The following is a 22,731-nucleotide window of genomic DNA, read 5'->3' as shown; positions in this document are numbered from 1 at the left end:
GTGAGTTGCCCAGGGCCACAGTCAGTAGCCAGAGCTGTATTTTCCCTTCTCACGGTGTCCAGATGTCACATGGAGGCATGGGAATGAGAGGTCCCGGAGTGCAGAGGAAGCGGTTTTTATTCTGGACTCAGAGGGGGCCCTGCCCTGGCCCGGGTGGTCACCTGACCCCTGCCGCATGGGCAGCCAACCTGGGGCTCACCGACATGGCCAAGTGCAGCGGAGTGTTGCCGTGCTCGCCTCGGGCGTCGGCGTTGGCCCCGTGGGTCAGCAGCACCATGACACAGTCGAAGCGGTTGCGCATGACAGCCACGTGCAGGGCTGTGTTCCCCGCGGAGCTGGTGCCGTTCACGTCGCAACCCCGTTTCAGCAGCAGGCGGGCCATCTATGGAGATAAGGGTCCCAGCCCCGGTCAGCTGGGCGGCCAGAGTGGCTGTGGCCTTTGGCACCTGATGGCACCTGGGCACAGCCACGTCCTCAGGCCTTGGGCCTCTGGAAAGCTCCAGCAGCAGGAAGAGCCCAGGTGGCAGGTGGCCCCAGACCTTGCCTTCCACATCCCTCGGGAACTAGGGGACAAAAAGCTGAAGACGTGGTGACTTGAAAGGGGCTTCTGGGTCCTTTCCTGGAGTTCACAGGACCCCATCCTTCTCTGCAACGGTTTCTCTGGGCCCTGCCCCAGAACTGCCCCACTCACTATGACCCTGCCCGGGACCCTGCAGAGGTATGACCCCCTCTCCGTGCCTTGGCAACACGCACCCCTGCTCACCAACAGTCCTGGGGGGCCTGGGCTCTGGAACCTGATGGACCTGAGCCCAAAGCTCAGCCTTCCTTCATCCCCACTGTCAGCTGGGAAAGGCCACCGCACCTGTCTGCACCTCAGTTTCCTCTGCTGTGAAAATGCGGGGGCGAGTTCCCACCTCACAGAGTGAACAAAAGCCCTATAGGAGGGCCTGACTTGGCATCTAGCTCCTGGCATGAAGGTGCCCACAGCAGCTGGCAGGCTCTTCCCTCCTGGCCCGTCACATTTACAAGCAGGCCATGACCTTTGAGGGCACCCAGTACACTGTGTTTCCTGGAGATGAGATCAGAGGCCTCCATCCTCCCAGGGGGTCAGAGTCTGGCTCAGGGACAGGCCTCAGAGGAGATGCTCGGCCAGGCTCTCTGAAGAAGTCAGAGGCACCGCCATCACCAGCACCATCCACCATCTTTGATTTGCAAGGTACTTGACAATTTATGAAGAAATCTTCTCATGCACTGCTTTGCTGACTTCATGATACCTCCAAAGGTAGGCCATGGACCCCCCAGTTCACATATGAGGAGACCACGGAGGGGACACTGTTACCATGCGAGGCCAGGATGTCATCTCTCCTTAGGCTTACCTGCCTGGTGGGCCCACTGTGAAATCAATCCCCTGAGTGTTATCCTCAGAGGCCTCTCAGGAACCCCCTTCCTGTTGGCACCTAAGGAACCAAGGGCTCCAGGACCCTCAACCCTGCCCACCCAGATCATCCTTAGACCCTGCCAACCTCTGCGTTCTTGGCCCAGTGGAGGGGGCTGGCTCCATAGCGGGGGTCTTTGCTGTGAATCTGGCTGCTGTCCATGCTGACAATCATTTCAGCACACCTGGGGAGAGAGAAGCCATGTGGGAATGAAGAAGGCTGGCAGGGGCAACCTGATGTTGAAAGAGGTCATGACTTCATCAACTGGTGAGGGAAAGCTCCTGCAAACAGAGTTGCAACAAAACCAACCAGCAAGCATGTCGTGGCATTTCAATGGTATCCTGAGTCCCTCAAGGCATAGCTCAAGCCCCTTCCTCCAGGAAGCCTTCCTTGATGACTTCAGTCAGCAATGATCTCTCTCATTGGTGCTGGCTGCAGTGTTAGACAGGCTTGAGGTTAAGCCCCAGCTTCCTGCTGGTGACCTCTGGAAAGTGGCCCAGCCTGTCTGCAACATGGGAACGGTCCTAACAGGATGGGATGAGGAATAAAGGAGGATTAAAGGATAAAAGATATTCTAGCACCTGGTCCTGGGCCTGGCACACGGCCGCCCTCCATCTTCCCCCTGCCTCCCTGGTGTTTCAAGCAGGGACTGCGTCCTGTAGGAGGCGGTAGGCAGGGTGGTTAAGAGTACAGCTTTCCACTCCTAGACTCATCGGCAGAACTGAAAACAGGGGCTTCAGTAGACACTGTATGCCACTGCTGACTGCAGCACTATCCCCAGTGGCCAAAAGGCGGAGACAGCGCAAGTCCCCATGGACAGACGAATGGCTACGCAGAATGTGGGCTAGATTAATTCTATGGAGGGCTACTCTGCCTTAAAAAGGAGGGGCATTTTGATACCTGCGATGACACTAAGGAAGCTTGAAGACGTTAGGCCAAGTGAAACTGGAGCTTCACAGACCCAGCTCTCTACAAAGCTGAGCTGAGTTGACACCAACAGCAGAGGGGCCTCCAGATTAGGGTTGGGTTGGAATCAGTCCCAGTAACCCTAACACTTGTGATTCTCAGAGTGCAACTGCTGGGGCTGCCATGTGGTGGCAGAGGGATGTGCCTCCTGGGGGTCCTGGAGGCATGTGGCTGCGTGCAAAGCACACTGAGGGATGAGACAACTGGTGCTGTCTTATGCGTAACAATCCACACGGGAGGCGTGGGATGTGGCCGCGGGTGTCGGAGGAGGAAGCAACCTGGACAGTATCTTGGAAGTAACCTAGAACAGGCAGGTTCCTGGGGCCAGCAGGGTGGCTAAAGTCAAGCTGTGCCAGCCCTTGGGTATGGGAGAGCATCACCCATCACATGTGCCCATTTGGATCAGCAACTTGGTAACCTGGTGACTAAGCCGGGGTGGGGTGGGGGGAGGGTGTTAGGATTGTCTCCAACCATTTGGTCAGGTCTTTCTGAAAGTTCTAGTTTGTCTTGGTTGTGTGAGTTGAGAATCAAGGAAAGGAGGGTTTGCTGAGCTTGGACCATACCTTTGAGGGGACAGCAAGGCCCTTCAGAGGCCAGCAAGGTGGGTGCAAACCCCAAGGAAGGAAGACTCTGAAGGAGGGTGAGAGTGCCTGCCCTCCACCCGAGGGGGGCCTCTCCCCGTTCTTTCTCAATGCTCATCTAGCACTGAGGTAGATGGAAGGTACTGGAAGGCACTGTGTGACTCCTGTGTCCCCTGACCTGGACTTTCTCTCATCCGTGTCTGTAAGCCAGTGCTTAGCACAGTGCCCGGGACTGAGGGACCATCTGACTCATTCACTCGTTCGTTCATTCCAGATACTGTACCTGCTTGGTAAGATTCTGAAACAGTCATCTCTTTTACCCGACCCCGCCCACATGCACCACACACACCAATCACGGAGAATTTTCTTGAGACAGGGCTCTCTAGGGCTGGGGAGAAAGGAACGAATGAATGGTCTAGGGACTCCCCTGGCAGCTAAGACTCCATGCTTCCAGCGCAAGGGGTGCAGGTTCAATCCCTGGCCAGGGAACAAAGGTCCCACAAGCCACATGGCACAATCATAAATAAATAAAACAGCTAACTTCTTTAAAAAAAAAAAAAAAAAAAGAGTGGTCCAGAGCTACCCAAGACAAGGCCCTGGCACCTGCGTCTCAGCCGTGCCACCAGCCAGGAAGGGAGGACGCATAAGGCGGACGAGATCTGGGGCCCCTATGCCAAATGTTCTTAGGCTTCCAGCTGGGCACAGAAGCCGCAGAGCCCTGTAGCCATGAAGGCGCTGTTCAGATCAGACTGAAGGGCTTGGGTGGTAGAGGATCTATCCACCCTCCTTCACGGGAGGGGGGCCTCCTGCACTGGGGCATCACCTGGGGGAGCAGGAGAGGGGAACCCCCTGAAAAGTTTAAGATTTTTTTCTCCAGTTTGGTAGAGGGAGGTACCTGCTCAGAAATTCAGGTGCATCACTGAACAACTGTCAAAGTCCTATTCCTGCATGGTGGAGCTGGGGGACTGAGATTCACACACCACCACCACTGCCCATTTATCAGATATTCATACTTTCTTTGTGCCAGGGCAGCCCCTGGCACTCAGATCTGACGTGCATCTAATGAGGGGGGCCACTGCTCGCCTGAGTGGAAGGACAGAAAAGAGGCCCAGAGGACCGTGCAGGGCAGGGCGGGGCCTTACCCCTTCTGGGAGAACTTCATGGCCGTGTGGATGGGGTAGCCGCCGGGCCCCATGATGTTGCAGCGAGCATTACACAGCAGCAGCACCCGGACCATCTCCTGCTTCCCCAGCTGGCAGGCCAGGTGCAGCGGGGTCAGCCCCTGGTTGTTCACCTGGTTCAGGCCACCGGATGCGTTCTTCCCTAGGAGCTGACAGCAAGACCGTGGGGTGGGCGCGAGAGCCAAACACAGCGAGGCCCCCCACTCGTCCCTCCCCCAACACCCACCACCGTGGCCGTCCCTCTCTGGGGCTTCAGGGGAAGGGAAGAACCCAGTGAGACTCGGTGAGAACCCAGCCAAGAACTTTAAGAGAAGCAACGGAGAAAGGAGGCTCCAGGGCCAGGAAGAAGCTGGCTGTGCCAGGGTTGGCTGGGGCGCTGGTCTGGCCCGACTTTGGCATGCATGAAAATTTTCTCAATCAGGAAACTTAAAAGCAGGTTGTATCTGGGATGGGCACTGGGGGGTCTGGGAAGGAGTAAAAGACTTGCTTTTCACTGTATATCCTTCTATCCTGCCTGAATATTGTTTTGCTCTGTGTAGGTATAATTTCTTTCAAAGAAAACAAAACAACATACCAGTATTCATAAGACAACTGCAAGGCTTTTATTTCCTTGGTTGTGGCTGAAAGTTGTCTCCCTGAAGTTAATTATGACCCCTGTGGGCCCTTGTGATTGGCTGGGTCTGAGAACAGGTTGGGGACCCAGCAGGGAAGCTGAGGTGCTGGCATCCAGGCCTGACTCAAGGACAGTTCTGCCGCTCACAGTTCTGTGGTCCTCCCTGGGCACATTTCTTAACTGCACTGAACCTCGGTCTCCTTGGTGAGGAGAGGACAAGAGCCCCCATCCACAGAGAATTAACTAGAACACATATAACACTGAGTGCAGGGCCAGATACAAGACCAGGGATGAAGGACAGGTATTGATGAGTGTGTCCCACCCTCTGCTTGGAGCCAGGCTCCGTGTAGCACTGTGCTGGGCCCACAGCGGGGTCTCAGGGAGGGTGAAGTTCAACAGCGGGTGCACAATTCCCTTCCCGCTGAGCACTAATCGTAAGACGGGAATCCACATTTTCTGGAATAATGTGGTTCCATTCTAATGCCAAGGGCAGAGACAAGGATATAATCTTTGGAAGAATCTTCTAATTCTAGGCAATAAAATACAGCCCACTATTCTGTCTCTTCTATCTGATATAGAAGGTAGCTTTTTCGTCACTTGATCTACTCGCCCACAACTTTTATTTTTTATTTTTCTGCCCAGCTAGTCAAAACTTTAACAGACGGAGCCTCTCTGGCACAAATGCCCACAGCAGCCCAATGGAGTTTTATTTGCTTGAGTTCCTGTAAAAAGTTAAGTCCCAGGTCCTGCTGGACCATGGGCACCTCAAGGCAGGAGCTGAAATGCATTCACCCAGCCCAGGGGTCAGGCCTATGGCGGGTGTTTGGGATAAACTGATGGGCGGGTCTGGACTTCGAGCTCAGTTTGCTGGGCTGGAGGACTTTCCCTCAGTCATTGGACCAAAGGGGTCAAGGATGTGTCTCCGTGACAAGCTTGCAGAGGAAAGAGTCGGGTGCAGGGTAGACCCACCATGGAGGAGCTCAGACCTCAAGGATCAAGGTGGGGCAGTGACACCTGAGCCCAGGGTCCCAAAGACAGCCGTGGGCACCGTAAGGTGTGGCCAGCACCAGTCGCCCGGCCCCCACGCCTGCTCACCTGCAGCACCTGGGAACTGTCACCCTGGACCGCGTAGTGGAACGCGGTCTCCCCGCTGTTGTCGGTGACGTCCATGTTGGCGCGGCAATGCTGCACAAGCTCCGCCAGGACCTCGGTGTCGCCCTTGCGGCAGGCCAGGTGCAGGGGCGTGCAGCCCTCCTCATTCTCCTTGTTATTTGCGCAGCTGCAGGGGAGGGAGGGCTGGGGGGTGAGAGGTGTGGCACCAAGTGGGCGGGTGCTGAGAAAGCCAAGGGCACACTCAAGGGAGGTGGGCGAGGAGTCCAAGAGCGTTCGTGCCCTGCTCGAGCCGTCTGCTTCAAACCCAGGGCTGAGTCACCGAGTTATTGTATCAGACGTCATTTTCTTCTCCATTTTTAGTTCAGTGTGCACACGTGTATGAGGGACGTGCCTGAAGGCCACCTCAGCCTGAAGTGAGCAGTGGGGTGGTGTAGAAAGAATCGCAGAAGACAGAAATCTCACCAACCTTGGGCAATTCACTTAAGCTTTTTCCAGGCTTCAATAACCTTATCTACAAAACTATAAAAAATAAAACCTGCCAGGCCTGCCCTAGGAAACGGATAGAACTATTGTGAGATGAAACACCGTGACGTCCGGAAACAGGCTGGTTAAGCTGTAAAGGACAGTGAAGGGTTTTGAGCTTTGGGGCTGGGAGCGGAAGCAAGATGTCTGAGGCGGAAAACTGGAGGCACGGCCACCTCAGGGCAGGATGGCGAGCTGGAGTCCGCTGGCCGGCACGGGGTCCTCACCAGGGGTATCCACTGACACGTGTTGGCCGAATGGACGTACGAATGAAAGTGCTGCGGCTTTAGAAGGGCAACAAGCCTTTGGAAGGAGACACCAAGGCACTGGAGCCTCGTCAGCTGAGTGACCTTACAAGACCCATAACCTCTCACTAGAGTGACACCACCTCGTGGACATGTCAAGAGGATTCAAGTTCATGGTGTATCAAAAACAGTGACCAGGGACCTGGCACCTGGTAGCCACTCTGGAAACGTTTCAGTGCTCTCTGACTTCAGTCAGCATTCCTCCACTCCAACCCAGAGGCGGTGCCGCCCCCTTCTTGAGTCAAATGTTCTGGGCCACCTCTGATGCTATGGAGGGAACTGAGGCAGGGCTGAGAACTCCCCATCCCCACTCCCAGTGTCTCCAGGGTCCTGCCCTCCCGCCCCACCTGGTCAGGTCCCCCGCCCACCTGATGATGCGGCTGTGATGGAAGCACTCTCGGATGCCCAACTCCACCGCCAGGTGGGCCACCGACCAGCTGGGGTGGCTGCGGATGAGGTCGGTCAGCTGCTGCAGGACCTCAGCTTGCAGGATGTGGGTGGAGCTCTCGTAGAAGGGTGGCAACTGGGAAGAATACTGCTGGAAGTTCACCAGGGCGTCAGCCTCTGTCTCCAGCTGGAAGAGTCTGAGGAGCCAGGACAGAGGAGGAAGACGTGAACATGAGCCAGAAGAGGCCCTCAGCCCATGCCCTTGATGGAATCCAAAGACTTGCGTCCCCTCAAACAGGTCCTTGCCTGCTTCCAGGTGTGGACGGACCTGCTCCAGCTGGACTCTCCTTCCTCCCACACACACCCTTAAATGGAAGTGGTGCTTCCTTTTTATCTGAAAAGATTTCCGGTCTTTTCTTTCTTTTTTAAAAAATAACATCACATATATTTCCACAAGCACTGGTGCATATCCATGGCCCAGCATGTAATCCAAACTCACCAGGCCCATGAGGAGATAAGAAAATATGAAAGAAAACTAACAGAAACTATACACAACAGAAACAGATCTATAAATAGGGGTGGGGTGGGGCTGCAAACACTGACGCTATCTGATACAGACAAAATAACTGTGATAATACTCAAGAGGGCAAAACAGACAATTTTGGCAAATCACCTTAAACTATTAAAACCAAGAACCAACCAAGTGGAAATTGAAGAACTGACAAATACAATAGCCAAAATTAAGAGCCCAGTGGCTAGGCGGAATAGCAGATTGGACAACGCTGAATAGAAAATTAGTGAAAAGGAAGATAGGTCAGAAGAGAGTAAACAGAATAAAACATGGAGAGATAAATCTTGGAAAATACAGGAAAATAGATAAAAGACATAGAAACCCCATGGCAAGAGGAGCTTGGCAGGCTACAGTCTGTGGGGTCACGAAGTCGGACGTGACTGAGTGACTAAGCACATAGACTATATCATGAAAAGCTCTAGCACACAGATAGGTGGAGCCACAAAAATGGAATAGAAAAAGAATTATATAAGACCTTTCTGGTGGTACAGTGGATAAGAGTCTGCCTGTCAATGCAGGGGACATGGGTTCAATCCCTGGTCTGAGAAGATTCTACCTGCTGCGGAGCAACTAAACCTACGTGCCACGATGACTGAACCTGTGCTCTAGAGCCCACGAGTGGCAACTACTGAGCCTTTGTGCTGCAACTATTGGAGCCCGGGCACTAGAACCTGTGCCTCACAACGAGAGAAGCCGCCACAGTGAGAAGCCCACCCACAACTAGAGAGCGGCACCTACCCTCTGCAACGAGAGAAAGCCTGCACGCAGCAACGAGACCCAGTGCAACCAAAACCAGAACTGGTTCATCAATGTTTCTAAAAATAAAGAGAACTGTACGAAACCACACTTGAAGACTTAATGACTATGAACTTTCCAAAACTGGTGGAAAGCATTATTCCATCAATTTAAAATATCCAATATATATAGGATATAAAATATCCTATATCCTAAATTACTAATCTACCCCCCTCACCAAATCCACACTTACACTCCTCCCACTGAGCCACTGAGCAGTGTCTTTATTCTTTAATCTTCCCTGGTGGCTCAGATGGTAAAGGATCTGCCAGCAATGCAGGAGACCCAGTTTTGATCCCTGGGTCAGGAAGATCCCCTGGAGAAGGGAATGGCTACCCACGCCAGTATTCTTGCCTGGAGAATTCCATGGACAGAGGAGCCTGGTGGACTACACTCCATGGGACTGCAAAAAGTCAGACACAACTGAGCAACTTTCTTTCACTTTTTATCCTTTAATTTGGCTTTGTAACTGCTTTACAAAGACAGTATGATGGAAGTTATGCTATCCTAGTTTTTAGACCAAGGCTTTCAGAGACTGGAAGCCTCTATCTCTTTTTTCTTGGTACTCAACCATCACACTGCAGGGAAGCTGAAGCACCTATGGGGATGACTCTCAGCCCTGAAACCTTAACCCTGAATGAACTCCCAGTCAACAGCCAGCACCAACTTGCCAGTTGCTAGTCATCTTAGAACTGGATCATGCAGTCAAGTCACAGATAATACCATGTATTGAGTTGGCCAAAAAGTTCATTTGGGTTCAAACATACTTTTTGGCCAACCCAATAGAATCAAACTAGCCTTTCCCACTAAGGTGCGCTCAACTCACGGATTTGTGGGCTAAATGACAATGGCACCCCACTCCAGTACTCTTGCCTGGAAAATCCCATGGACAGAGGAGCCTGGTGGGCTGCAGTCCATGGGGTCGCGAAGAGTCGGACACGACTGAGCGACTTCCCTTTCACTTTTCACTTTCCTGCATTGGAGAAGGAAATGGCACCCTACTCCAGTGTTCTTGACTGGAGAATCCCAGGGACGGGGGAGTCTGGTGGGCTGCCGTCTCTGGGGTCGCACAGAGTCGGACACGACTGAAGTGACTGAGCAGTAACATACTGTTCTAAGCCACTAAGTTTTGGAGGAGTCTGTTGCATAGTAATAACAGAGAGTAACATATATTGGTCAACATATTGTAATGTGGCGATAACTGACACATGTGCCACGTTACAGCTGCTAAAAACAAAATGCAAAGAGAAAACATTAAAAAAAGGAAAAAGGAAAAAGGTTATCTTCAGAAGGCAAGCATGAGACTCAACAATGAAGCTCAACAAGCTCAACAATGGAATGAGATAATGAGATGACATCCTTAAAGAATTAAAAGAGAATAAATGGCATTAAGAATTCTACAACCAGAAAAAAATTTCAAGTATGAATTTGAAATTAAAATATTTCACCAAAGGATAAAAAGAGAGAGAAAAGCAAACAGGTTGATTGTTTCATTAGTGGACCCAAACAAAAGGAAATATAAATGGATTCTCTTCAGGCAGAAGGATCTTGACCCTAGGTGGGTGGTCAAAGAGGCAGGAAAAAAAAAAAATTAAGCACCATAAAAATGGTAAATATGGGAATGAATCTAAGTAAATACTGAGAGTATAATGTCTTATTGGATTTAAATTTAAAATACTATAAAAATAATAGATGGCATAGAAGTCTTGATGGGGATAAATGGAGTTAAAGGGTTCTAAGACCCCTTTATTGTTCTGGAAGATGTCAAAGTGCCAATTATAGTTCTGTAGGGTCAAGGATCATCAAAAAAGCAAGAGAGTTCCAAAAAAAACATCTATTTCTGCTTTATTGACTATGCCAAAGCCTTTGGCTATGTGGATTACAATAAACTGTGGGAAATTATGAAACAGATGGGAATACCAGACCACCTGACCTGCCTCTTGAGAAATCTGTATGCAGGTCAGGAAGTAACAGTTAGAACTGGACATGGAACAACAGACGGCCAAATAGGAAAAGGGGTACGTCAAGGCTGTATACTGTCACCCTGCTTATTTAACTTATATTCAGAGTACATCATGAGAAATGCTGGGCTGGATGAAGCACAAGCTGGAATCAAGATTGCAGAGAGAAATATCAGTAACCTCAGATACACAGATGACACCACCCTTATGGCAGAAAGCGAAGAAGAACTAAAGAGCCTCTTGATGAAGGTGAAAGAGAGTGAAAAAGTTGGCTTCAAGCTCAACATTCAGAAAACTAAGATCATGGCATCTGGTCCCATCACTTCATGGCAAATAGATGGACAAACAGTGGCAACAGTGGCAGACTTTATTTTGGGGGGCTCCAAAATCACTGCAGATGGTGACTGCAGCCATGAAATAAAAAGACGCTTACTCCACTTACTCCTTGGAAGAAAAGTTTTGACCAACCTAGACAGCATATTAAAAAACAGAGACATTACTTTACCAACAAAGGTCCATCTAGTCAAGGCTATGTTTTTCTAATAGTCATGTATGGATATGAGAGTTGGACTATAAAGAAACTGAGCACAGGAGAATTGATGCTTTTGAACTGTGGTGTTGGAGAAGACTCTTGAGAGTCCCTAGACTGCAAGGAGATCCAACCAGTCCATCCTAAAGGAAATCAGTCCTGAATGTTCATTGGAAGGACTGATGTTGAAGCTGAAGCTCCAATACTTTGGCCAACTGATGCGAAGAGCTGACTCATTTCAAAAGACACTGATGCTGGGAAAGGTTGAAGGTGAGAGGAGAAGGGGATGACACAGGATGAGATGGTTGGATGGCATCACCAACTCAATGGACATGAGTTTGAGTAAACTCCAGGAGTTGGTGATAGACGGAGGCCTGGCGTGCTGCAGTCCATGGGGCTGCAAAGAGTCAGATACGACTGAGCAACTGAACTGAACTGAACTGAACTGAAGGTCAAGGATGTATGTTACCATCTCTAGGGTTCTATCAAGAATTGTGAAGGGTTTCAGATTTTACCCTAGTTGCAAACTAACAAGTGAGTCTGACACAGTTTCATGGATGCTGGCAGAAGACTCAAGATTGCTGGATCAAAGACACAGGGCAACTTATTATTCACAGCAATAGCATTTGTGCCAGAGGATCAGCATTTGCGCCAATTCTCTGGGATCCATTTCCCAGAGGGTGACATGAAGAGGGTCAGGTGACAGCTGCTCACGTTGCCTTAGAAGAGAGAAACCCTGAGTGCAGGGAACTTGAATCTGTTCAAAATCATCAATGAGAACATCTGTCTAAGCTTTGCTCTGGAGGAAAATATTATCTTGATTACACAGTAGAGTAAGCAAACCTACACTTTGCTCTAGTCTAGAACCTGCCTCTATCTTCCACGGCTGTTCACAAGACAAACATCCTTGTGAAGTTAGAGTGGAACAAAGGCAGTCAGAGGCTCTGCTTGTAAGATGTACAGAAACACAAAAGGCCCATGAAGAACTACCTCCCAAAAGATATCATTAAAAGATAATAATAGAGTACAGATTTCCAAGCTGATAGAGATGGGTAAAATGGAATAAGAAGAAGAAAACATTCAATCATGAATTGCAAAAGCACTATGCTAAGTGAAAAAAGTCAGATTCAAAGGACTACAGGCTGTATGATTAAAATTAAAGCTCTCAGAAAGCTGGGAATAAAAAGGAACATTCACAATGCAACAGAACAACACACGGAACCAACAAAGGTGTGTATCTGGGTATTACTTTTGAATCCTGCAACTTCACTAAATTCACAGATTAGCTCTAGTAATTTTTCTAGGGTGTGTATCTGGAATCATGCTCATCCTCTTGCTCAGTCGCTAAGACACATCTAACTCCTACAATCCCGTGGACTGTAGCCCACCAGGCTCCTCTGTCCATGGGATTTCCCAGACAAGAATACTGGAGAGGGTGGCCATTTCCTTCTTCAGGGAATCTTCCCAACCCAAGGATCGAACTCACATCTCCTGCATTGGTAGGCGGATACTTTACCACTTAATCCACACAAGTGGTAAAGAATCCACACAATCTTGAAATACAGACATACAGAATACCCCTGCCAAAACGCTGTAAGGAAAAGAACTTTATGTTTTAAATGTCCAAGACAGCTGAGCAGGTAGTTGCCCAAAGAGGACTGCCAAATGGTCCATCAACATATCGAAGGGGCCCAACTGCATATGTCATCAAGAAAAGGCAAGTTAAAACCGTAATTATGTACTACTACAGATCCAATGGATCAGAGAATGTGACGTAACAGGAAATCTCACTTGCTGCTGGTAGAATATGAGATGGGCATTATTCATGGACATTGAGAATATGTACTGCGTTGACCCAGCAATTCCACTCCTGGATAGATGCCCAGCAGAAATACAGGCATGTATGCACCAAAACCAGAGACAACCCAAACATCTGACAATACCAACAGATACATAAAGCCAGCCTGTAGTTACACAGTGGAATTCCACTGCACTGAAAAGGACTGACACAGCAATGTGCAAAACGCAAACCTCCAGGCAAATGCTGGTCAAAGGAGCCAGACACAAAAGCAGTTATAAAAGTCAGATTAATGATCACCTTGGGGCGGGGGGGAAGAGGGGCTTCCGGGGTGCTGCAATGTTCTCCTTCTTGACAAGGGTGGTGAGATTTGCAACAAATACCTCAGTAGCCATCACTCCTGGGTATATATCCAAAGAAAATGAAAGCACTAATTCAAAAAGATACATGTGCACCAACGCTCACGGCAGCATCATTTACAATTGCCAAGATATGGAAGAAACCTACATGTGCATCGACAGATGAACAATGGAATACTACTCAGCCATGAATAAGGATGAAATTCTGCCGTTTGCAACAAGGGTGGATCTATGAAGTATTATGCTTAGTGAAATAAGCCAGACAGAGAAGACAAACATAAGACGTTATCACTTATCTATAGAATCTAAAAAACAAAACAAATGAGTGTATGTATCAAAACAGAAACAGATTTATGGATGCAGAGAACAAACTATTGGTTACCACTGGGGAGCATGAAGAGAGGAGGGGCAAAATAGGGGAAGGGGATTCAGGGATACAGAAAACTACATTTAGGGCCTCCACAGTGGTCCAGTGGTTAAGAACTTCTCTTGCAATGCAGTGGGCACAGGTTTCATCCCTGGTCAGGGAACTGAGATCCCACATGCCACGGGGCAACTAAGCCCCCATGCTGCAACTAAGACCTAGTGTGGCCAAATAAATAAATACTAAAAAAATAATTACGCATAAAATAGATGGCAACAAGGATATATTATACAGCACAGGGAAATAAAGTCACTGTTTTGCAATAACTTTAAATGGATTATAGTCTACAAATATATTGAACCACTATGTCATAAACCTGAAACTGTAAATCAAGTAGACTTAGAAAAAAAGACCCAGAAAATAAAAAAACAAAGAGAACAGGAGGAGAGGAGATGACGGTGAATTATGTCAAACAGGAAAACTGCCTGAATGCGGGAAAATATGGAGTTAAGGAGATTTTTTTTTTAAAGCTTATTTGTACATCAATAGGAAATATCTAGTGAAGAGGGGGGAATTATGTGGGAGAGACAGGAAAGAACTGGTGAACTGATGTCCTGACACGGAGAGGAGACGATGACCTGGAGGCGGGAAGGGGCTCGGTCAGACGCACGGCTGGCGTGTCTCGAGTCACGATGGGGATGGGCCTGGATGTGGGTACAGGTTGGGGTCGATGGGGTGGAGGGAGCTCTTCTTCTCTTCCCCTGGTTTCTGCTTTCTCAGTGAGACAGAAGCCAGGTCATCAGAGCACAGAGAGGAGGGACTGGAGGCGGAGGAGGGAGGACCAGACGCGCCTTCCAAGAGAACCAGAGAGTTTCTTTATTAATCTGGAGGCCCTAGGTCTTAGTCGTGGCATGGGGGCTCGGTTATCTCATGGCATCCCGACCAGGGATGGAACCGGTGTCCTCCGCATTGCAAGGGAGATTCTTAACCACTGGACCATTAGGAAAGTACCTACGTGTAGGCTTGCCAAACGCACAGGCTCGCATCCAGCCCATCCACCCTGAGATCTGAAAGTGAGAGTGGTCAGTGTGGAGGGGTGTTCCTCCAGCCATGGTGGAGAATTGGAATTAACTTGTGTTGGGGTTTTGCCAAGTAAACATGATGAACAGAGAAGACAACAGGAAAGCAGAGTGTATGCAAGTGTGTGAAGACAATGATATGCTAGCTAAGGAGTGAAATTTGGAAAACTCAGCAGTGGCCACAGGAATGGAAAAGGTCAGTTTTCATTCCAATCCCAAAGAAAGGCAATGCCAAAGAATGCTCAAACTACTGCACAGTTGCACTCATCTCAACACGATAGTAAACTAATGCTCAAAATTCTCCAAGCCAGGCTTCAACAGTACGTGAACCGTGAACTTCCAGATGTTCAAGCTGGTTTTAGAAAAGGCAAAAGAATCAGAGATCAAATTGCCAACATCCACTGGATTATCGAAAAAGCAAGAGAGTTCCGGAAAAATATCTACTTCTGCTTTATTGACTATACCAAAGCCTTTAACTCTGTGGACCACAACAAACTCTGGAAACTTCTGAAAGTGATTGGAATACCAGACCACCTCACCTGCTTCTTGAGAAATCTGTATGCAGGTCAGGAAGCAACAGTTAGAACTGGACATGGAACAGACTGGTTCCAAATTGGGAAAGGAGTACGTCAAGGCTGTATATTGTCACCCTGCTTATTTAACTTATATTCAGAGTATATCATGAGAAACGCTGGGCTGCATGAAGCACAAACTGGAATCAAGATTGCCAGGAGAAATACCAATAACCTCAGATATGCAGATGACATGAACCTTATAGCAGAAAGCAAAGAAGAACTAAAGAGCCTCTTGATGAAAGTGAAAGAGGAGAGTGAAAAAGTTGGCTTAAAATTCAACACTCAGAAAACTAGGATCATGGCATCCGGTCCCATCATTTCATGGCAAACAGAAGGGGAAACAGTGACAGACTTTATTTTTTTGGGCTCCAAAATCACTGCAGATAGTGACTTCAGCCATGAAATTAAAAGATGCTTGCTCCTTGGAAGGAAAGTTATGACCAACCTAGACAGCATATTAAAAAGCAAAGACATTACTTTGCCAACAAAGGTCCATCTAGTCAAGGCTATGGTTTTTCCAGTAGTCATGTATGGATGTGACAGTTGGACCATAAAGAAAGCTGAGCACCGAAGAATTGATGCTTTTGAACTGTGGTGCTAGAGAAGACTCTTGAGAGTCCCTTGGACTGCAAGGAGATCCAACCAGTCCATCCTAAGGGAGATCAGTCCTGGGTGTTCATTGGAAGGACTGATGTTGAAGCTGAAACTCCAATACTTTGGCCACTTGATGTGAAGAACTGACTCATTTGAAACGATCCTGATGCTGGGAAAGACTGAGGGCAGGAGGTGACGGGGACGACAGAGGATGGCATAATAAAGGATGACAGGTTGGATGGCATCACTGACTCAATGGACATAAGTTTGAGTAAACTCGAGGAGTTGGCGATGGGACAGTGAGGCCTGGCGTGCTGTAACCCATGGGGTTGCAAAGAGTCAGACACGACTGAGCGACTGAACTGAACTGAACTGAAGGAGTGAAATTCACAATAGGCGTGGGGATGGTAAAAAGGTGGCAGGGTCATTGCCTCATCTGCAGGGGGACACCAGGCATTCAGAGTACCAGAGGGAAGAAGCAGATAAGTCAGGAGGCAGAGGTCAGAAACTGGGATGCTTGGCATTTGTATCTATGGAAGAGCTGCTGCTACTGGTGATGACCGGGCTCAGGCAACGGCTGTGTGCTCAGGCACCAAGAGCCCTGGGTGTTAGGCGTGGCACCCTGTGAATGAAACAGTCACCAAGAGTCAAGCCAGGAGCAGTGATGGTGCGAGGCAGGTCCGAGCCACGGGCTCACGTCTTCGAGGATCTGGGGGAGATGCCTGCCGCTAGGGGAGAGAGTGAGTCTTAGCCTAGGATGCGGTTCACTTCATGATTGATGGGCGAAGAGGACGTGACCCCACCTCCAGGCCCAGTGGGAGGAACCTGGGAGGGAAAACTCTTGGGAGGCCTGCAGAGAAGCAGCGCCCTCGGGTGGAGTCAGGTCCAGGTTAGAACAAGGAGGTGAAAGAAAGATCTAGAGAAAAGGGGAGGATCTAGCAGACCCATGGGGCAGTATCTTTTCTCTCTTCTAGAACTGAGCCTGCAGACTAAAGCACCGTGGCATCAGTGTGGGGAAGCCTCTGCTTTGGTGGAAGGGGCCTGTGGAAAAGGGGGCCCCTTATCCAGGGGGCCTGTGATTTAGGAAATGGCAGGCAAATGCATGGATATGCATTTAGCGGGGGGGACAGGGAACCCTGAGACTCTCAAGGGGGTCCTGGAATGAAAAATGGCCAAGAACCATTGGGTTAGAGGGGTTTATAACTCTCTCCCTTCTCCCTCCCTCAATGACTTTGCTCTGATGCGCTCTCAGGCCTTCTCCTATTGAAATCTTGCTCACCCTCCCGGGCCATCTCCAACCCAAGCACCCCAGAGAAGCCTTTCCCATCTCTCCTGTCACATACACTTTGACCTTCAGTGGTCATGGGTCAACCAAAGTTTACTGCTGTGTAGTTGTTCAGTCATGTTTGACTCCTTGAGACCCATGGACTGTAGCCCGCCAGGCTCCTCTGGCCATGGGGTTCTCCAGGCAAGAATATTGGAGTGGGTTGACGTTTCTTTCTTCAAAGCGTATATACAGAAACCAGGGAAAGGTAGACGGTAGGTACACTGAAGCCGCGCACACTTTGCATCACCTCCTCTGAGATGGTAACAGTGTTAAATGTTGTTCTTATTGTAACCTTCATTCACAGACAGACAGCAAAGTTTCATAGATGGATGGCTGTAGTTCAGCGGACCTCCAAGGACAGAGCCCCAGGGTTCAAACATCTGCCAAGTACTGGATACTAGCTGGGCGTTAACAGAAATGACTCAGACCCAGGCCCTGTCCTTCCTGAGCTCTGCGGGCTGGTGGGGGAGACAGATGGGCAATCTAAAACAAGAGGGATGGACAGAGATTCAGGCAGTGGTGAGGGAGAAGAGAAGGGTGAGCACAGGCTCACAGAGCAGGTGCCCAAGAGGCGTGGGCCAAGGAGTACGGGGAGAGCGCCAGGGCAAAGAGAGAGTATAGCGAGGTGAGGTCTGTGCAGGGAACATGAGTCTCACATGAGCCTGTTAGGACATTCAGTCCACTGAATGCAGGTCCTACTCCACCTTTTCTGGCCACTGCCTGAGCTCCTAGAGGGCACAGACCTGCCCTTGGTGGAGACAGGCTATGGACTGGATAAACAGTGAACGGGTAAACCCCAGGGTGTGTGTCCAGGCAAAGTCCCAGCACAGAGGGCCTCAAAAGTCAACCCCCTGGGGGCCAACCCCTAGGGGGAAGTCAACGCCCTTCCCTGGTGGTCCAGTGGCTAAGACGTCATGCTCCCAGGGCAGGGACTCTGGGTTCGATCCCTGGTCAGGGAACTAGATCCTACATGTAGCAATCAAGAGTTCACATGCCGCAACTAAGACACAGTGCAGCCAAATAAATAATTAGAAAGAAAAAAAAAAACCTCAGTCCCCTTTTGAGAAGAGAAGGTCACGTGTCACATGTGCTTTGATCATTCCTCCCAGGATTCCAGGGAAGTGCAGCCCTGCTTCTGCTGAGATACCAGTGGGAGGCTGGCGGGGCTCATCAAGGACCATATGTCACAAGTCAGTGTCAGCAGCAAATGATTAACTCGTACCAGGAAGAGAAGTATGGACGTTATCACAATGTACACAGCGGTGCTACAGGTGACCGCCGCGGCGCTCACCCCAGAAGAGCCAGACGCCTGGCCCATATGCCGGGCTGGGGGCCTAGGATGGGCCCGGGGGGAGCTGGACACTGACCCCCACAGCTCATCCCACTGCAAAGGGGCCCGCCTGGATGAAAAGGAAGAGGTGGGTTCTCGAGCTAGAATGACTGGGTCTGAAGCCCGGCTCCGCTATCCAGCGGCTTTGTGACTTCAGCAAGTTACTTAAATTCTCCGAGCTGTGTTTCCTCCTCTGTAAGGAGGGGTCAGTGAAAGCCCTGCCTCGGGGGACGGCCGTGAAGATGAAGGGAGCTGAGTCAGACCAGTGCCTCACACACACTAATATAACGAAACGCTATCAGAGTTGCATCTATATCAGCCAGCATCCAGCTCTCCATCCATAGGGATGCTGTAGGACTCCCAGGCCTTTGGAAATGAAACCTGAGTATTCAGAAGACCCCAACCCGCTCCCCCATCCTGGAGCTCTGCAGCTATAGAATAGGAGCACCTCCACCTGGAAGCAGGGCCCTGACAGCCCCATCCCACACATTTAAGTACTTTGGCCATCATTCAAAGCCCTCCAGCAAGGAAAGGAGGAGACTTAAAAGACAGAACCTTGACCCCTTGAAAAGGAAGTCCAATACCCCAAGCCTGCTCTCCACCAAGTGCAGGGTGTTCGGAGCAGTGGGGTGCACTCCCCCACCACCGCAATGATGACCCCCAGTGAGAAGCCCAGGGTCAGGCACAGCACACCCTCCCCGCAGCCCTCGCTCCCGGTCACTCCCAGGCCTTGGCATCTCCATTTCCGCAGCCCTTTGGGACCCCAGCTCCAGCATTCCACCCTCTAACCCCCATTTCCCGCCTCCCAGCTCACTCCCTGGATCACAAGACAACTTGCCAGGTGAAACCAATGAGGAAGGGCCATCGGCACCAGCCCAACTCAATGCGAGTCTGCCAAGCTCCCCCAGGTTCCTTGCCTTCTGGGTCCTTGGCCTCTCCTCTCCCCTTTCCTCAACCGGCTTTGCATCTGCTCGGTTCCCTCAGCCCTGTCCTGGCTTCTTACCCTCTCCTCTAGCCCACGGAGGGGGCCCAGTGTGCCCTGAGAAGTACAGGTGTCCACTCCTTCCAGGCTGCCCCCAACAAACCTCGGCCAACCAGCCCCTGCAAGGACAGTCATGCTAACGACCCAGGACTACCGGCAATCCCTGGACCTTTCCCAATGTGACTTTCTCCACTTCCTCATCCTTCCTGCCTCCCTCTATCCACATGGGCCCAGCCCCAGGCCCTGCTTCCAGGACCCTGATGGGCCAGAAGTCATCCAGGCCAGGAAGTCCCTGCCTCCTTTCTAAAAGCGGCCACCCCACCCATCACAGACCCCTCAGATGTCAGGGGACCTCCAAGCTGAGACCTGGGAGGAGTCAAGGGAGCAAAGTGGCGGTGGGGGAGGGGGCAACTGACCATTACCCACCGGAATCCGCTCTGGGGGTTCCTGGGGTTGACCAAGATGCAGTCCCACGTGCGGTTGGAAGAGTTCTGGAACAGAATCAGCTGCCCCTCCTCTCGGACCCGGCGGCGCGAGTGGTAGTCCTCAACGGCCACCTCCTTCACCCGGAATGGGTTCACAAACAAGTTGGTGACGCTGCTGAGGGTGTTGACCAGGCGGCCGAAGAACTGCATCCTCTGGGGGGCCGGTGGGGAGGCCCCACCACCTTCCCCCTCAGTCTGGAAGAAAACGGAGTCTCGGGTCAGCCGGGCGCGGTCTCCCATGCCCACCTCACCACGCGTGGCAGCTTCCTGCATGGGCACCCCGCTGGCTCCCCACCAGCGCTGTCCCCCGGATCCTGGGCCTGGAGGGACCTGGAAAGAAGAGGGGGAAAGAAAGAGAAACAGCACTGAGTGGGACGGAATGGGGGCTTATGGAAAGTTCCAGAGCTGGCACTGTGCACAAGCGAACGGTGCTGTCCTGCCCGCCGACCCAGTTTCCCCAACAGAGACTCAGTTTCCTCATCTGCGGTGCGGGGTGGTCACGATCAGAGAAGGCGGCAGACGTGAACACACGTGACAAGCGACACTTCCCTGTGCAAAGCGGGGCGGGGCGGTTCTCACTCTGCAAAGTATGGAATCGACTTTTGGGAACTCAAAGAGCTTGGCATGGCTCATTTCGAGTCCACAAACAAAACCAGTGGCACCTCTCTACTGGATGCCACGAGGGGCCCAGAGTCACCTCACACTCCATCAGGGCCATAGATCTCAAATCTTTGGTGGGGGCTTCCCTGCCAGTCCAGTGGTTAAGACTAAGCACTTCCACTTTAGGGGACACAGGTTTGACCCCTGGTCAGGGTAGTTAAGATCCCGCATGCCACGAGGTGCGGCCAGAAAATAAAATAAAAAATAAAACCTTCTGCGCCTGCTATCTCAGGCTTCCCTTGGAGTTCTGAGAGAACACAAAAGCACGCTCCCCAGAAATGAGCATGACCCTAAGACTCAGAAACAGTGACACAGGTTTGGGTGGAAATTTTGTTTCATACTCATAGGGTCACACTGTCTGCCATAGAGATTGTTCTCAGTTTGGATGACAGAATTAGATGTTATTTCCTAGGTTCCCAGAAAACACCCCACCTTCCTCAGGCAGTGCCACCAAACCTGGGTGGCAACTGGCTGGGGGCCACCCTCTGCCTCTGTGCTACGATGTCACCTGGTGAAAGGGCGGGTGACATGGAGGACACAGTGTGGGTGTCCTGGAGGAGAGTGGACACTCTGGTCTACGTGCGGACAGAGGACCAACCGCAGGCATGAAAGGAAGAGTAAGAGGCCTACAAAGAATCATCAAAAAAGGCAGGCAGGGTCAATAATAACCACCACACCAGGAGATACTAAGCACTTACGAGGCAGTAGGCCCTGAGCTAAGTAAGCACTTAGTGGTCTCATTTAATTCTCACAAACTATATGAGGCAGAGGGCCCAGGCACAGAGTGCAACTCTGAAGCAAAACTGCATTCAAATCCTGTCCTCACCACTGACCCTGCGTAAGTTACTCAACCTCTCTAAGTCAGTTTCCTCAGCCACAACATGTGGACCACAACAGTGCCTAATAATAGAACCTCAGTTCAGTCGCTCAGTCGTGTCCAACTCTTTGGGACCCCATGGACTGCAGCACACCAGGCTTCCCTGTCCACCACCAACTCCCAGAGCTTGCTCAAACTCATGTCCATCGAGTCACTGATGCCATCCAACCATCTCATCCTCTGCCATCCCCTTTTCCTCCCATCTCCAATCTTTCCCAGCATCAGGGTCTTTTCCAGTCAGTTCTTCACATTAGGCGGCCAAAGTATTGGAGCTTCAGCTTCAGCATCAGTCCTTCCAATGAATATTCAGGACTGATTTCCTTTAGGATGGACTGATTAGATCTCCTTGCAGTCCAAGGGACTCTCAAGAGTCTTCTCCAACACCACAGGTCAAAAGCATCAGTTCTTCAGCACTCAGCTTTCTTTATGATCTAACTCTCACATCCATACATGACTACTGGAAAAACCATAGCTTTGACTACACAGACCTTTGTTGGCAGAGAAATGTCTCTACTTTTTAATATGCTGTCTACGTTTGTCATAGCTTTTCTTCCAAGGAGAAAGTGTTTTTTAATTTCATGGCTGCAGTCACCATCTACAGAGATTTTGGAGCCCAAGAAAATACAGTCTGTCACAGTTTCTATTGTTTCCCCATCTATTTGCCATGAAGTGATAGGACCAGATGCCATGATCTTCGTATTTTGAATGTTGAGTTTTAAGTCAGCTTTTTTATTCTCCTCTTTCACTTTCATCAAGAGGCTCTTTAGTTCCTCTTCACTTTCTGCCATAAGGGTAGTGTCATCTGCATATCTGAGGTTATTGACATTTCTCTCTGCAATCTTGATTCCAGCTTGTGCTTCATCCAGCCCAGCATTTCTCATGATGTACTCTGCATATAAGTTATATAAGCAGGGTGACAATATACAGCCTAGATGTACTCCTTTCCCAATTTGGAACCTGTCCTTTGTTCCATGTCAGATTCTGTTTCTTCTTGACCTGTATACAGACTTCTCAAGATGCAGGTCAGGTGGTCTGGTATTCCCAACTCCTTGAGAATTTTCCAGTTTGTTGTGATCCACACCATCAGAGGCTTTAGCATAGTCAATGAAGCAGAAATAGATGTTTTTCTGGAACTCTCTTGCTTTTTGATGACCCAACAGATGTTGACAATTTGATCTCTGGTTCCTCTCCCTTTTCTAAAACCAGCTTGAACATCTCAATTCACAGCTCACCATTCTCAGTTCTCAATACCACTGAAGCCTCACTTGAAGAATTTTGAGCATTACTTTGCTAGCATGTGAGATGAGTCCAATTGTGCAGTACTTTGAACATTCTTTGGCA

General features: G+C 50.1%; 1 protein-coding gene across 5 annotated transcripts in view; it reads right to left on the bottom strand.

The window, feature by feature from the left end:
• PLA2G6 (phospholipase A2 group VI) overlaps positions 1-22,731 on the bottom strand; it is a 58,811-nt gene that overhangs the window by 26,687 nt on the left and 9,393 nt on the right. For 2 of the 5 annotated variants that reach the window (XM_027540810.1, XM_027540814.1), the window contains exons 2-7: positions 19,795-20,048; positions 7,086-7,301; positions 5,873-6,056; positions 4,126-4,313; positions 1,524-1,620; positions 200-382 (exon numbers count right to left, since the gene is read on the bottom strand). In XM_027540810.1, coding sequence (XP_027396611.1) covers positions 200-382; positions 1,524-1,620; positions 4,126-4,313; positions 5,873-6,056; positions 7,086-7,301; positions 19,795-20,003 — 1,077 coding nt within the window. In that variant the 5' untranslated portion in view covers positions 20,004-20,048. Of the gene's footprint in view, positions 1-199; positions 383-1,523; positions 1,621-4,125; positions 4,314-5,872; positions 6,057-7,085; positions 7,302-19,794; positions 20,184-22,731 lie in introns of all 5 variants that reach the window. The other 3 variants (XM_027540809.1, XM_027540813.1, XM_027540812.1) reach the window with 2 other exon arrangements.

This window comes from Bos indicus x Bos taurus, chromosome 5 (genome assembly GCF_003369695.1).
Source record: "Bos indicus x Bos taurus breed Angus x Brahman F1 hybrid chromosome 5, Bos_hybrid_MaternalHap_v2.0, whole genome shotgun sequence".
NCBI classification, from domain to species: Eukaryota; Metazoa; Chordata; class Mammalia; order Artiodactyla; family Bovidae; genus Bos; species Bos indicus x Bos taurus.
Note: the sequence above shows the minus strand (reverse complement) of the source record. Positions and strands in the feature narration are given on the sequence as shown.